At 52.4% G+C, this 15721-nt stretch overlaps 1 protein-coding gene across 6 annotated transcripts in view; it reads left to right on the top strand.

The window, feature by feature from the left end:
- The first annotated feature begins 6090 nt into the window (after positions 1-6090).
- Positions 6091-15721, top strand: part of MYT1 (myelin transcription factor 1) — a 62367-nt gene continuing 52736 nt past the window's right edge. For 4 of the 6 annotated variants that reach the window (XM_055814578.1, XM_055814580.1, XM_055814579.1 and 1 more), the window contains exon 1: positions 6482-6981. In XM_055814578.1, coding sequence (XP_055670553.1) covers positions 6849-6981 — 133 coding nt within the window. In that variant the 5' untranslated portion in view covers positions 6482-6848. Of the gene's footprint in view, positions 6352-6481; positions 6982-15721 lie in introns of those variants that run through there. The other 2 variants (XM_027790245.2, XM_027790250.2) reach the window with 2 other exon arrangements.

Below are 15721 nucleotides of genomic sequence, written 5' to 3' on the forward strand. Positions count from 1 at the left end.
CTTCTGCCGGGAGATCTGTGCAGTCAGATGTAGCTGTACAGGGGGCCCAGCTCCAGCTCCTTTCCTGAGCCATATCCAGCCCAGACGAGCGATCCGGCTGAGCTAAGCGTGGCTTATCCAGGTCCTTCTAAGAGCAAGGATCTCAAAAAAAGTCTGCCTATTCAAGTTACACTTTTAATTTGAATCAGACTCCTGACTTTCAATTCAATTCAATGATGATCCTAATGATTATTACTACTATTGTTTCCTTAGACCTCCCTGAGACCAGCAGATGACCGTGATGGATGTGCAGACAAAAAGGTGCACTTTGATATTCACACACACCCTGCCCCAACCCAACAAAACTGTACCTCCCCGCTCGCTCTTCCAGCTCTCTGCCTTCAAAGAAATCTGGATTAAGGAGTTAGATGTATTCAACAAAGTGTTCAGCCCGGGATCTTGCACCAAAGAGGGAATTAGCCTCTTGTTCTACATTCATTGCCAGCATTTATTCCAACTGCAATCCCCCCTTATGTTTATAAAATAAAAAAAAAAAAAAATCACCCAAATATGCAGGCATGCCCTGCTGAGATAAATTGCATTCAGCTCTCCTTCAGATAATATCAGCTTTGTCCCGGGTTCCTTATTACTGGTGCCACCTGTCCCTAGAAGCACAGGCTTTTCCCCTTTCCCAAAGTACCCGAGCTGAGGCTTGGGTGGGCTTGCCCTCTCTCTGCCAGAGCACTGCTTTGCCCACCCGGGTCAGGGTGCTGTTTTTACACTGACAGTCAGGCTTTTTGCCAGGCAACCTCTCCTCTCTCCCACTTTCAGAAATGACACTTTTCCCTCTCCCAGACCAGGGCTGGCCCACAGAAAGAGCTGCCCTTGGTTCATCTGGGGTAATGAGCAGGGCACGGCGGGTCACACAGCCTAGAGAAGGCACTTTGCCCTCCCAGCCAACATGGTAACAAAGTTCAGTCCTATCATACATATTAATCACAATCCTGGTTAGTTTTCTTCTATTATTATTGTTATTACTGTTATTATTATTATTATTTCCTGGTAACTCTTTCCCTGCTTTTCCATCTGGGAGGCCAGTGAGAATGTTCCTCACTGGCCTGTAGCCAGTTTTCTCCAGCTGGGATCAGTTCAGTCCAACGTTGCCATCTGTCCTTTGAGGCAGAGGGACATCTTCTTCCATTTCGGATCTCTCCCAGAACCAGTTCCCCCCCTTTCCTTCCCCCACGCACCCTGGACTCGACCAGAGCACCCAACGAGCTTGTGTATGGCCATCAGCAGACTTGTGCATTTCTAGATGGACTCAGGCATGCAAGAGGTCCAGTGGCCTGATCCTGCCAGCCTGTGGACTGCCCAGGGGGCTGTGGGCACATCCCTCTGCCCAACCCCCGGGTCAGCTGGGGGGGCTGTCACCCTTCAAGGAGATACAGTGTGTTTGGGGGTCTCCTTGACATAGTGGAGGTGGATGGGGCTCTCTGGGGATGCTTTGTCTTGTTGGGCGCGGGTGTGTGTGTTTACCCCCCACTCCTCCACTGGGATGTGCAAGCTGTCACTTCATCCCTCTCCTACAGGCAGAAGAGAGGCACTGAGACCCCGAGGGCCAGGGAGGACAGGTCCCCTTCCTCAGCTTCTCCCCCCGCCCTGCCCAGCCGGGGAGGGGGGCGGGGGACGGGACACGACAACCCCCCTCCGGGCCGTTGCGCGGGGCCCCGCGGATTGGCCGCCGCGTGCTCTGCGGGGACTTTGCGGCGGGTCCCATTGGCCGCCGCCGCCCATAAGTTTTTGCTCCGGACGGGAACTTTTCTCAGGGATGATGGAGTAACCCCGGCGGCCCCGCACCCCCCGGCACACGCACCCACCGCTACGCGGCAAGGATGAAGCTCTGCGGGACCTTCCTCGGTTCGTAGCCGTTCGGTGTTGGGGGGGGGGGGGGGGGCATCCTGAGTGCGGGGTGGGGTCCTGAGCGCGTCCCCCACCCCCGCCTTCTGTCTCCTCTAAAGCACTTGAGCATCTTAACTCTGCCTAAGCCACGCCTTGGCAAAGGGGGTCAGTCAGTCGGCCGGGGGTGGGCATCGCGAACCAGCCTGTTCCCCCTTGTTTTATGATGGATTTCCCCCCAACAGCACGGTGGAAAGAGGCTCTCAAGTGTGTTTCGGAGCGCAGGTTCCCCGTGTCTGTGTTTAGTGAGCGAGGTCCCGGTCCCACTTCCCTCCCCTCCCCGGCCCCCCCCCCCCCTCCCGGGCTCAGCTGCGAAGGGCTACAGGTGCTGGGGGAGGAGGCGGGGAGTGCCCGGCCCCGGCGCTTTGCTCCGGGGCACCGGCGTGGCTTTGTCCCCGCTGCCGACGGTTTCACCGAATTACAAAGGACGAGGAGGGGAGGGGAGGTGGGGGTGAGGAGAAAATCCTGTTTTCTGCCGCTTCTAGTCCCAGTTCTGCTGGGGACGGGGTGCTTGGTTTGCTTTTGCAGATTTTTTTTTTTTCTTCCCACTCTTGAGCGTTGCTGGGTAATAAAGGGGCGAGTGGGATGTTGTTAAATAAAAAGTTAGTTCGTGGCTGTCGAGCCGGGTGTTTCAGTACCTGCGTTACCCGAAGCACGAAGGAGGAACTTTGGGGATAATGCGAGGTGCCTTTTGCAAAAGATGGGGATTGCTCCGACTGCTGTTCTTCGGGGAAAAAGAGCTCTAGGTTTGGGTCAGACAAAGACGTTGCCTCTTCGGGAAGGAACCGCCCAAACCGGGGAGAAGGGGCGCGCTGCAGAGTGAGTAAAGGGTTATTAAAAGTTTTTTTGTGCCTGTTGTTCCATCTGCCAGGGCCCTGTAGTGGGCAGGTTTCTTCGCAACCCTTCAGCTGTTCCATATACAATATTAATGCTGGCCATTTCTATTCGGCATACAACAGCACTAATTGTAGTCTGAGGCATTAAGGCAGCCAGCCCATCTGCATAGAAGCTTTCAGAAAGAAACAAGGAGGGGGGAAAAAAAAAAATCTTTCACCCCCAGCTGGTAACCGGAGAAGTTGGTGCCAATTACAAATGCATAAAGTTTGAGATCTAATTTTCTTTGAAACAGACTCAAAGAAGCCAGTGAAATGCAGCACGGTGCCTGTATTTACACAAATGCAGTTTTATTTTAAATAGTCTCAAACTTTACACCCATGTTTTTGGATGAATCATTTAGTAAGATAAAAAAATTAATTAAAAAAATCAAATTGCATGGGGGCTGTGGGGTGTGTGTGAAGGGAATTTACTTTTTAAATCCTGTTGGCGTTGGGTTCTGTGGACACCAGGCAGGCAGCGACCCTCGGGGCGCCTGTCCCAAACCACGCTCCGAGGGAGAGAACAGGCGGACGCTTATTTTACACCTCTGCGCTGTTCCGCTGCCTTCAGGGAAGCGGCAGCTCCTTCAGACCTGGGAAGACACAGTCGTTCTCCCTGCGAACAGCTGGGAAGTGACTCTGTAGAGCTTGGAAACACCAAAATGGTCGGAAAAGGCGTAAAAGGCCGGGAAGCGGCCGGGAAGGGGGCGGGGGGCGGGGCGGGGCGGGCGGAGCTGTCCGCCGCCGTGGTGCTGACCCGCCGGCAGAGCCCACGCGTGGCCGCGCTCCCCGCGGGCTCCTCCGGCTGGGCCAGAGGGGGCTGCGGGGGGCTTACCCTTGGCTGGGGTGTGTGTGGGGGGTGGGGGGGGGGTGTGTTGGGGCTGCGAGCTGGGAATTCCTGCCGGCTGCTGAAGTTGATGGGAATGAGAAACTGCGGGTAAGGTGCCGGCTGGCGGCAGCGTTTTGGGGAGGTTTGGAGCGGAGGTGAAGGGGAAATCCGGCTAGTTTGGGAACAAAGGAAAACCAAGGACCCTTTCAGAACCCGGAGCTTAGTAGAATGATATCAAAGCTGTCAGCTGCCTCGGGGCTTCTTGGTTTGTCGTGTTAATAACTGCAACAACAGCAATAATAAAATTCATCTGTGCTACCACTCAGAGTGGCACAGGTAGATTTGCACATGTGTGTATTCCCACCCGTGCCGTGTGCGTGTCCACAAATTTATGTGGAAACACGTGAGTAAACACATTTCCCTCCTGCCTTCTAGTCTATCTATTGTGCTTTTTGTTTCTCAAGTTTTAGCATTACGTCTCTAAATGAAATAGCGGAGAAGAGGACCAGGCAGCATTGTGAGCAGAGAGGAGCTGAGTACACCCAGCCCTCCCTTTGATTCTATCGTGGGTGCAGAACAATGGAGATGCAGTGTAGCACTAGGCCTGCTGCCTGCAGATAAGAGTTTAATAGAATTTCTGAATGCCAAAGGTTTAGGATGTAAAATATCCCTGTCTTCGTGGTGTGTCCAAAGGAGATAGAAAACGGCTTTTCAGGAGTACTCTCTGCTGAATACCTCCTTTATGTTAATGGTTTAGGAGCACACCAGGCTTGCAAGCCATAGAAATGGGCATCATAAGAATCTCCAAAGCAGCCTCAACAGTTTAAAATTAGTATTTCTGTCACCCTCTCCTCAAAAAAAATAAAATGCCTGAAATGGGGAATGAAATCCCTCTCCCCTGCTGTGCACCCTGTAATGGTCCGTGGGTGCAGTGGGGTTGCAGGCAGCTTGCTCAAGCCTGCGCTGCCAGGCAGGTGTCCAGCACAGCTAATAACACACGTGGGCTGAAACCTCGGGCAGCTTGAGGGGCTTCTCCCTCCTGCCTGCACCCAACCTCGCCAGGGTGGGAGGGAGCTGGAGAGGGGTGGCTGGGGCTCCCGCAGCTCTGGGGCTGGAGTTTCCCACAGGAGAGTGCATCCTCAGGAGGAATCAACTTCCCTTGCCAGGCTCTGCCTCTGCTCTCGCAGCTCTCTAAAGGCTCCTGGGGTTTCTGTCCGTTTGTGCAGTCCTGCACCTTTTTGCAAATCTTCGTGAAGATGATGGTGAAGTCTTAATCATCTCGGTGATGCTGAGGTGGTGTGAGGGTGCAGGAAAAAGCGCTGGGTAGAAAGGTGACACCACCGCCCCCCCCCCCCCCCCCCACACACACACACACGGGGCTGCATCATGCCTGTGTTTTCCCTCACTGTCTCTGAAAAGTTGCAACCCAAGTGCCAATGCTCCTGTCTGGCAGGGCGGGACACGGGACCGGGGGATGGGGACGTGCTAATGCCCTTCCTTCTGCACGGTGCCGGGGTCTCTCCCCAGAGTCCCTCCCTCCAGCTCGGCGAGGGTTCTCCTCCTGGGGTGACCAGACCTCTGCCAAACAGAAGCATTTACAAGGAAAGATGATGCTAGTGCCTGGAAAGTGTAGCTCTTTCTGGGAGGAGGAGAAACATGTTGCAAGAACACGTACTTTTCTCACTTAGAAACAATCTCCAAACTATTTGAGTCACCGCTTTCTTTTAGGACTTCATTAGGTTATTCTCCTTCCCATCATGAAACCCAAAACGTAACTGCCTGAGCCACGATCCGTCCTTCCCGGGGTGAGGCGATGTCTGCTGGGAATATGTTGTGTCATTTATTTTATTATTTTTTTGAAGGGGAAGAAAAAAAAAATATTTATACACCTTTTAACCACTCGCTTTTGAATATGTATATCAGCTAATATGCAATACTTCCAGGTTCATAGAGGCGATAAATTTCCCAGTCTGTTCTTTATGGTGATAGGTCATCTTCCTAACCACCAATAAATATTGTAAAGTACTTTCGCTGGAGCTGTGCTAACCCAGGGCATCTGTCACTCGCTGCTTGCTGCTATTAGGAATTATTGGGCCGTACCACGCGTTGGGATGCGCGGGGGGGGACACGGCACGGTGCTTGTCGCGCTCGCCGTCCTTTTGTGTTGCTGCTATCAAAGGAACCCCGAGCCTCGTGCATATTAATTATGAATCAGCTCGGGTAAAATCACTCACCTTCTGCCGGGTCTTGGGGAGGGGGGAGTGTGAAGTGAGAGGGGCTGGTGGGGCTGGGAGAGCCCCAACTCTCTGTGCACTGAAGTCAGCAGCTCCATCTCTCTCTCTCTCTCTTTTTGATGCTATACTGTAAATTTATTTCACCTCAGAGAGTAAACAGATATATTGCAACCCCAAGGGTTCATGGGTAGTGTATTTACAAAGGGAAGGCGCAGCAAGCCCCCTCTGTGCCATTTCCATTAATGAGAGCGGTCATTAAGTAAATGAGACATTGCCTTTAGCAGGCTTAAGAGTTCACACACTAAGGAGTATCAGATATTTAATTGAAACCAACAACCCGTCTTACACGCGTGTTACTGGTGTAGGGAAGTGGGCTGCCCTCCAAGAACTCTCCCCCCACAACCTCCCCCATGCAAATTTCATGATTGGTTTCCGTGATGTCATTTTGTAAAGGGGCAGACAATAGCTGTGGGGAAAGGTAAGTCAATATTATGTTCTTTCGCTGACAAAGGCAGATAATGCTGGCTTTTTTCTTTTATTTTTTTTTCCCTTCTCTCTCTCTTTTTTTTTTTTTTTTTTTTTTTTTCCCCTCCTGCTTCCCTCCCTTGGATTGAGACAGAGGGGAAAGGCTTTCGCAGCACACAGTTGATGTAAACAGACGCAGGCGTTTTGCCTTTAGAGCACGAAGGCTGGGTTGTTGTTTTGAAAATTGCACTGGAGAACCGAGGGGATTTTTATGATGATCATCATGCTCCTAGGTCCATCTTTGCTCGCTCGCTCTCTCGCTGGCTGCGAGACGCTAGTGGACATGTTATGCTTCTGACTGAAAAGAGGTTGAATAAGACGAGAAAGGAGATTTCTTTGAAAAAAAAGAAAAAAAAAAAAAAAAAGCACAACATCGCATTCAGCCGGGAAACTTTCTGAATATTTCTGGAAGAGGATGCTTGCCGGGTTTGTGGACCGCGGGATCGGTGGATGTGTGCCCGGAGGGAAGCGTGCGCGGTGTTAGCAGAAGACGCTCCCGGGCGCCGGGAGGAGCTGGCGCCGGCGGCCTCCGCGCCCGCGGAGCTCTCGGAGGTGCTGATGGCGGTGCGCGCCCGCGGTGCGGGTACCGGGGCTCCGCGCGTCCCCCGCCCCCCCCCCCCCCCCCCCCCCCAGCCCCCTTTACTACAGAAACTCCAGCCCAAGTCCGCAGTTGCCCGCTCCGCGGTCTTTAAGCAGCTCTGCGCCCCGGCGGGGGGGCCGCGCTTTGCTCGCCGGTGGACGCGTGTGCGGGGGGCTGGCGTTTGCCCGCTCAGGTCGCCCGCCGGGTGCTCGCTTTTGCCACTGGCAGACTTTTTTACTTTTTTCCTTTTTTTTTCCCTCTCTTACTGCCCCCCCCCTTCCCCAATATTGACTACTTGAGAGTTCTCTATTTATAGCAGCGAGGAGCAGGGGGAGTGTGCCATGTTTGTGGCTGTCTCTGTGCATTGACCACGACAGAAAGCTGCGGGTTCTTTATTTTTAGCTGGCTCGGAAGAGGCTTTGCTCAGCTAATCTCTTTATCAATTTTAGCAAAGTTTGTTGTTGTTCTTCTGCGGGGGATTTGCAGGGGGGAGAGGAGGGAAGGGGCCCGGTGCCCGAGGCTGTGCGTGCGCTGCCATCGCCCCCCGCCAGTGAGGCTGAGTTCGGGGCGCACTTTGCCGGCGGGTAGGACCGACTGCCCCCCAGGGAGGCGGCCCGAAGGGAGGCTCAGCACCCTCCGAGGCTCTCCTACACAAAGGGGCAGGTCGTGGGGGTCAACCCCCTGGGAGCTGGAGGTTTGGGGCATGGCAGCCCCCCTCCCCGAGCCGGGCTGCGGGCAGGGGGGTGCAGGCTGGCCACCGCTCCGCTCTCCTCCCGCTATTGTTGAGCCCCCTCGCACCGAGCAGCCGCTGGAAACAAGTGCAAAAATCCAAATCCTCGCCATCGCCCTGCCGCTACTTTTAGTTATTATTTTTTCTTTCCCTTTCCCCCTCTCTTGTTGGCTCATCTGCTGTTATTATCAACCTTTTCCATATGGTCACTTTAATTAATGGCAGACAAAAGGGGGTTGGGGGGGTGGGGGTGGAGGGGAAATCCAGGAATTAGAGTTTATAGTTGGTTTGTCTCTGATGCTGTCATAGAAACCAGAAGCAAAGATGCCGCCTTTCTACTTCTTTGTATGATCCTGTTTATTGTTCCCGAGCGGCGCAGGCTGGAGCAGGCGCATGTTGCAAAGCGCAACCCACCGCCTGCTGCTGCGGCCCGGGAGCCCGGGCACAACTTGGCCCCTTCGGCTCCTCTCCCCGTCCACCTTGCCTGCCCTCTCCCCGTCCTTCCCCTCCTCCTCTCCTTCGGGAAGGCCAAGGAGAACTTATTTTTGCTTTCTCTCTCACTCTTTTTTTTTTTTTTTTTTTTGCAAGTAGCTTAGGGGACTGCGGGTTCCCCCACACAAAGGCGAGAAGAGTAGGCAAACTACCGCAAGTTGGCTTTACCCTGCCCGGAAAGCAGCCGGGAGCTGCCCCGTGGGTCCCGGCGGAATTGGGGTCCCGGTACCCCGCAGCGGCGGGTCCGGCTCTGTCCCGGGGTGCCGTTACAGCGGGGGTTACCGTCCCCCCCGGGGCTGTGCGGCGCGGGCCGGGGGCGGCAGCTTCCCGGGGGTTCCGTCGAGGAGCCGGGGGCTGGGCGGGCAGCCCCCCTTGTCCCCTGCGCAGCCCCGGGATGCCGCCTCCCATCCCGGCCGCCGTCGGCCCCTGGCAGCCCCCGGGGGCGGTGGGGGCACCTCGTACTGTAGAAAAGCCAGAAGTGCAGCCCCCCCCCCCCCCCCCGTGACCCCCGAGGTTTGGCCCGGCTTGGGGGGGCGTCCCACTGTGGGACGGTGCTTAAGGTCACTGCCAAGGCTGGCGCTGGGGGATTTGGGACTGGGGTGCCTCCTCGTCTTTGGGCAAGCCCAAAGCTTCTTCCCTTAAAGAACTCAAACCTCTCCCTTACCACCACCACCCCCCCCCCCCCGGTCGGTGCTGCTACTAGGTGCTCAGTCCCCTTTGCTCCCCTTGTCCCCAAAGCGGGGGGCGGGGGGGCACACGGAGCAGGGGGAGAGCCGTCTGGGGGTCGGAGCGGCAGCCGCTCCAGCTCCCCCCGGCTTTTGTTTCGCAGAGCCGGGCCGTGTCGGTTAATGGCCCGGGCGGGGGGGGGGGGGGGGGGGGGGGGAGGGACGGAGCGAGGGGGGGCACGGCGAGCCCAGGTACCTTCCAGCCGGGGGAACGATGGGGCCAGGGCTAACCCAGCCGGGCCGGGGCTTGCCCCTCCCGTCCGGAGCCGCAACGTGCGGGCCGGGGGCGGGCGGGCGAGGGTCCGGCTCCACGAGCCCCCCTGTCTCGCAGAGCCCCTGGGGAGCCGGCAGCGGAGCGGCCCCGGTTCCTGGCAGTCAGATGATGAGGGCAGGGCTGACTTTGCAAGACGTAGCTCGGCGTCAGAGCAGCTGCCATTTTAGCAGACAGTGCTAAACTGCCCCCATCGCACCCCCCGTGTCCCCCCCCCGGGGGAGACCTGGGCTTTGGGGTGCTGCCTCCAAACTTTCCTTCTTGATGGGGCACGCTGCTCTTCGTGGGCTCTGGCGGGGAGCAGTGCACCCTAAGCCAGCCATGCACCCTAAACGGGCTGAATTACCCAGCTTTTGGAGCTCAGGAATATAAACTCTTCTCTCCTCACCAAATCCCACCGTGGTTCCACATCAGGGCTTGAGGAGGGCAGGTGAGTTTGTACTCCCAAGCCCCCCCAAAATCAGTTTGTGCAATGCAAAATGGTCCCCAGCTCCCTGTCCGGTGAGGGGGAGAGAATTCCTTTTGCAACTTGGGGGTTCTTATTTTGCAAGGGGTGCTGGCATCTGCCCCACTCGAAACTCGGGGGGTTTGCCCCCCGAGAGTAGAGCGAGGAGGGGGAAGCAGCAGGTTTACAGTAAAGGCTGGAGCGTGCAGGAGAAATCATCCACGGCTGGGCTGGGCTTCCCAGAAGACATGAAATCAGCCGTGGGAAGGGGGGGGAGACGTGGGGAAGCATCGCGTTACCGCTGGGAAGTCGGCTGTGAGAGTTTGATGGCAAAGTGGGGGGCAAGACCCCGTTCCCCCTCCACTTTGTGCATGTGCGTCAGTTTGCAAACGGAAAGAGTTATTTTTACAGCTGTAAACTGTGTGGCTTAGTTGCTAGAGCTCTTTCCTTGATGACAAAGGACATCTCCTGTCATCACTACATAGCTGTTCCCCTTTCTCGTATATACGGGAGCTGAGGGTGGAGGATCCTCACTGCAAACTTCCAGAGCTGGGAATACACCACTACTCGTTACTCTTCTTCCCTTAACAACCCCCCTCTTTGAGTTATTTGTTGTGCAAATGCTGTTTAGTCCCCGGCTGTGCAGAGAAGGATGCTGATGCCGGGAAGGAGGGAGGCCAAGGTGGCCCCAAAATCCAGGTTTATTTGTCTTTTTGGGAGATAGTCCTCTAGCAGCTGTGTGAAAGGCATTATCAGGTGGGATTAGCTCCCACCCATCCTCTCAGTTCCCAGGTATTTCTAGAGTTTTGATAGGACAGAACTTGCTGTCAGGAAACCTTATGCTTTCCACTTTTTTTTTTTTTTTTTTACTTTTTTTTTTTTTTTTTCTGTAACCCCTGCCTTTTCCATCTTTTTCCTGGGTTTTTCTGGTTTCTACAAAGAATAACTCCAGCACCTACACAGCAGCGCTGGTCTCCTGGGGCGCGTGATGCTGAGTCCCCCGGTGTCTCTGACACCCTTAAGGCTGTCAAATGTTTGCGTGAAACATCCCATCTTAAAATACTCTGTATCGCTTCTGAGGCTGTTTACCTTTGAAATGTAGAAACTTGATTCCCCACCTAGTCCTTAGAGAGGAGATCGTGGTGTGAACAGGGAAGTGGGGTGATAAGCATGTGCTGTGAAAAGTTTCTGGGGTGGAGCAATGCCCTGAAACACCTTCCTCCTAGAGTGAAAGGAATGTGCATGAGATTTTTGCTCCGGGATCTGGGAGCCAGGTCACGGGTAACAGCAAAGAGCAGGGCTGGGGCATCCCTTCTGCTTCCTTCAGAGATGGGAGGGAGATCTGCCACCCACCCCCACATTCCACACAAATATTTGCACCGGGGAGAAAAGGGCTTGATGTATGTCTATTTGGAGGACGCAAGTTTCTCCTCTTGGCAGGTTAGCTCATCGGAGGGGATGCCTGGCAGTGCAGCGGGCTCCCTTGCAGAGCCTGGGGCAGGGCTGAGATACCGAAGGTGAAGAGAAGTTCCCAGGTGTCCCCTGCCCGTGCAGGTTCGCTGGAAGCCCTGTGTGAGAGCAGCAGCGCAGGAGGGCATCCCTCCGCTTCTTGGAGCTGCTCTGCCCTGGCATCTGGGGTGGGAGGGAGGATGTTTCTGCCCTGAGAGGTGTGGACACTGGGGTGAGGGCATCTCTGAGGCACAAGCATGTGTTGGACACTTATGTTTAAAGACTGTTAACATTAAGAAACACCTGAATGGAGTGACTCCTCAAAAACTTGAAATGTTTTGTGGATTTTCTGGACTTTTTAATAGAATTAATGAGCTGGAATTTTAAGGAAAAATGGCTAAATATACAATACAAAACTAGTGGTTTTCTATTGTTGAGGGTATTCATCCCTACAGCACTTCTGTGAGGTTTTGCTGTGGTTTTGCAGGTGGGGATGAGGAGGCAGAGAAGATTTCTGAGCCAGAAAGATCCAGGCTAACAGCCTGGGATCCTTGTGTGAAATCTTGCTCCCTTTAAGCAGGGATTTGCCCATTGAGGGACTCTATTTTGAACATCTCTGGCTGCTTTTTAAAGCACTGCATCCACCAGTGCTATGGGAGCCTTTGGTGAGGCAAAGCCTGTATGAAACTGGTCCAGCAGTGCCCTGGAGGGACCTGGCACTGGGAGCCGTGGCCATTTTGGGGCAGACCCAAGTGGGCAAAGGCTCACGTGGCTCCTGCTTGTTTACAGATGAGTGTGGGGAAGAAGATGTGGGATGAGTGTGGCTGGGGCGCCATCCTGCCTCCCTGTTCCTCTGCTGATCTGATCGGAGCATCCTGGTGTATCGATTGCTGTGCACGCGTTCATACGTGACTCAGATGCCCGCTGTGTTTTATAGGAGTGAGGAAATGCAGGGAGCTGTGAAAGCTTGTGTGGGGAAGGGTGGTCTGGTGTGAAAGGATGGCAGGAAAGAGGAACACCGAATCACGCACAGTTTAGTTGAGGAAAGGGTGGCTGAGATCGCTTTGTCCTACCAGCCAGGCTGTTCCCAGCAAGTGTCAATCTTACAGCAGAATAATAAAGTGACACACTCGGCAATACTCTGCTTTTCATTTTGGTTTGGTTAAAAAAAAAAAAAAAAGATAAAAAAATATAATTTTCACCTGAATTAAAATACTTTTGATCTTTGTCTTTCATTGAACTTTTTGCTTCAGAGAGAATAGATTAATAAACACTTTCAAATGGAAAAACATAGTTTGGAAAGGTCCCCCTTTTATCTTTAACACAGAGCTTTAATGCTAACCTGGGTATGGGCTGGCTGTCCCTCAGTTCCTTCTGCCTTGCTTTTTTTATCTTAACAACAATAAATTTGCTTTTATTGTGATCATGCTGGCCTTTACTGGTCACTTTTTATTCTTTCCTTTTTTATTTTGAAGTCAGCACATTAAAAAAAAATTGCAATGTTATTTTAATCAGACCAAATGAAAGAGCAAATCAGAGCGAGAATTTTAATCTGCCCCAAGCAAAACTGCCTTGTACATCTGTCATGTTGGGATTAGCGGAACTCTTTAAAGAAGCTGAAGACTTTTTAAACAAAGTATTAAACATTTGTGACCTGATTTCCATTCTTACAATATTCTCATTAATAAGAGTGCAGGCTGAAAGACATCTGTTAGGTCCTATTTGTTTTAAGAATATTAAAGAATAATATGAATATTGGAGGGGGGGTGTGTGTGGGTGGAGGAAATCTAATTGTAATATTTAGAGCTAAATCTCTAAGCTGCAGTATTGCAAAGTGATTCTGTGTCTGACTTGGAGCAGGGTGGGGGGAAACAAGTCTTGGTAAAGCCCATCAAGTTGGATACTCCGTATTGTTGGTCTTGCTTGGTTAGTTTAGGCTGGTAGTGCTTGGGTGAGGCTTCCCGGCGGGCTGTGAGCTTTGCCTGGTGCTCTGTCCAGGCTGCAGTAGTGGACAAGAGGCAACTCTACCTTCCTGAGATAAAATCACATCTGAAACGAAAACCAAGCAGCAATGCAGCCTTAAACTGTGCACAGATACAACTCGTATGGCTGCAGCACCTGCATGCATCAAGTGCTGCCTTGGACAGCCAGAAAACAGCAGGAAGGGAATGAAAACGTCCTTCTTGGGTTTGCTGCTTGTGTTTTATTTGATGCTAAGGCAGTTAAGTAAATGGCCCAGCTTGGGCTCCTAAGGGAGGGTGGGAAAAAAAAAAAAAGCCAGGCATGTGTTCAGTAAGCTACTTGCTGAAAGAAGTCTACACTATTAACATGGGTATATGGTTTAAGAGAAGGTTGCTGTCGACTGCAATCTTTGCATCTTGTTTATGCTTGCTGGGTAAAATATTAACTAAAGCATCTGAACATAAAGTTCTGGTGTGAAAGAATATCAGCAGGGGAGAGCCATATGGTGCCAGCCTGCTAACAAAATACCAAACGCTGGAGATTCCTTTTTGCAGAAGACTGAAAACTCTCGTTCCCATACATAATACATGAGTTCACGCCTTTGATTACTCTAAACATTAGTCCAAGCAGTACAGGCGTCTCTCTGGAGCTAACACAACTTAGGGTACGCAGTTCTCATCCACCCTCTTCCTTTACATAAAAGAAATCAATGTCGAGCTGTTAAGATACAAATATCCAATATGCTGTAAGACAATATGTTTCCGAAACTGCTGCGTAAGCTGCCTTTCCTCTAATTAAATATAAACTGCACTAGAAACTCAGGTTTCTTCGTTCCTTTGCTTGAAACCATTTGGCCAGCGTATGGCTCTCCCTAGGACGGCATCCACAAGCCAGGTCTGTGCCTGCTTTGGGGAAGCCCTTCACACCTTGTAGGTGTGCTCAGACCTTTGTGATCAATGCCGAGGACTGCAGTCCTCTCTCTGAGCAGCAGCTCGTGGGCACATTTACCTGAACGCCCCTGCAAGCCAAGGAGTGGGGTGTATTCAACAGCAATGGATTCAAACCCTGCATTAGGAGGATCCCCTGGTGAATATTATTATAAGGTACAAGAGATGGCTCTGGGGGAGCTTTCATGCACACGGTATTTAAAACCCCAAGGTATTGCTGGCAAAATCTGTAGGTGACACTTCGAGCACTTTTGAATTTCTTTTTTTAAACAGTCTCTCGAAACCAACAATTTAAGGTTGAAAAACTCTGCCTTGTGCTTGTCACTGGGTTCCCCAAGCGCAGCTTATTAAAGGTTGTGATGAGTACCCAATTACCTGTGCGTAGAAACACCCACGTACTGTGGAGAAACCTCCCCAGCAGCTGTCTGGGGTTAACCCATGTTTTAGAGCTGGAGTCTCTCCCTGCTCTGGGGGTCTCCAGCCTGGGAGAGGCAGCTCCAGTGGGTGGAAAGCAATGTCTGTCTGGCAGCTGTGGGTTCGGGGCCAAAGCTTGCATCTGAGTCACTTGTTTCAGCTCTTGGACATCCAAACCCTCTTGGAAGAACATCAGATTTAGCACCGAAATGCAGAACTGGGCTTTCCTTTTTCAGCACTGGTTTTTCCTATCTGGCTGTACAGGCAACGCGGAGTGGTGGGATGGAAATTAAGTCACAGTCCACCCCCCCGCTGGCTGAATGTCCGGTGCACATTTTGGGGCAGGACAGAGCAGTATCCCGGGGGGAGGCTGCTCCTGTGCACTGCTGGGATAAGTGACAGTGTCAGATGGGCTTTGAGAGAAGTTGCCTAATTTCAGCCAAGCACTTTTGAAAACCATCTTATGGTGGGGCTTGAAGCCTAAGCAAGAGCCTTCCTGGGGAACATGTGTCCAGTCCTTGCTCCTTAACTAAAACCCAAACGCTTGTGTGGGAATGAGAGAAAATAAATTGATTCCTTTCCCTGGAAAAGGCAAAAAGTCTTTATTTATATGAAATCAAAAGCCTTGGGGCAGTGATATTCTGGGTGAAGTTATCCTGGGCAAAGTTAGCCTAACCAGTGGCTCTAGAGAGAGGAAAGGAAATATATACCTCTAAAATGATGTGGCCATGAGCATGTCTGGAGTCACAGCTTCTCCTGCTGTTGCATACATTTCTCCTCCATAACTTTGAAGCTTTGCATCAAGCGAGCTGCTGGCAAGCAGAGTTAAAGGTTTGTTTGTTGCCCTCAATATTTTGATGTAATTAGTCAGCAAGCAACTCGCTGCTTTTGCCCAGAGAAATGCTCTCTCCAAGAACACAAATGACAGGAGAGGATTAATAGCCTTCTGGAGAGAGCTGTTCCATTTTTTTATTATTAAAAAACAAAAAAGTGCCTGAGAGCATTGTTGTTGCTTTAAAAAAAAATGACAGTCTAAACAGTTACCTTTGCCTGCAGTGTCTCAGAGGAGCATGGAGTTGTCAGCTCCTCTCCCGCATCCCCTAGAAAGTTTCGGCTCCCTCCCATCCCGGAGCAGCTTTTCCTGGAGCAGCAAAGTGGCTCTGGCAGGTTGGCTGCCTCCCCGCTGCGCTCGCCCGCCACGCAAGGAGCGTGGCTGGGGAGAGCAAGGACACCGTGGCAGAAAGGGGCGGACTGGGAAGTGAGGAATTTGGACGAGAGAGAAACTTCCCACTTATGGGCTACAAGCTG

The sequence above is a fragment of the Falco peregrinus genome, chromosome 9 (genome assembly GCF_023634155.1).
Source record: "Falco peregrinus isolate bFalPer1 chromosome 9, bFalPer1.pri, whole genome shotgun sequence".
NCBI classification, from domain to species: domain Eukaryota; kingdom Metazoa; phylum Chordata; class Aves; order Falconiformes; family Falconidae; genus Falco; species Falco peregrinus.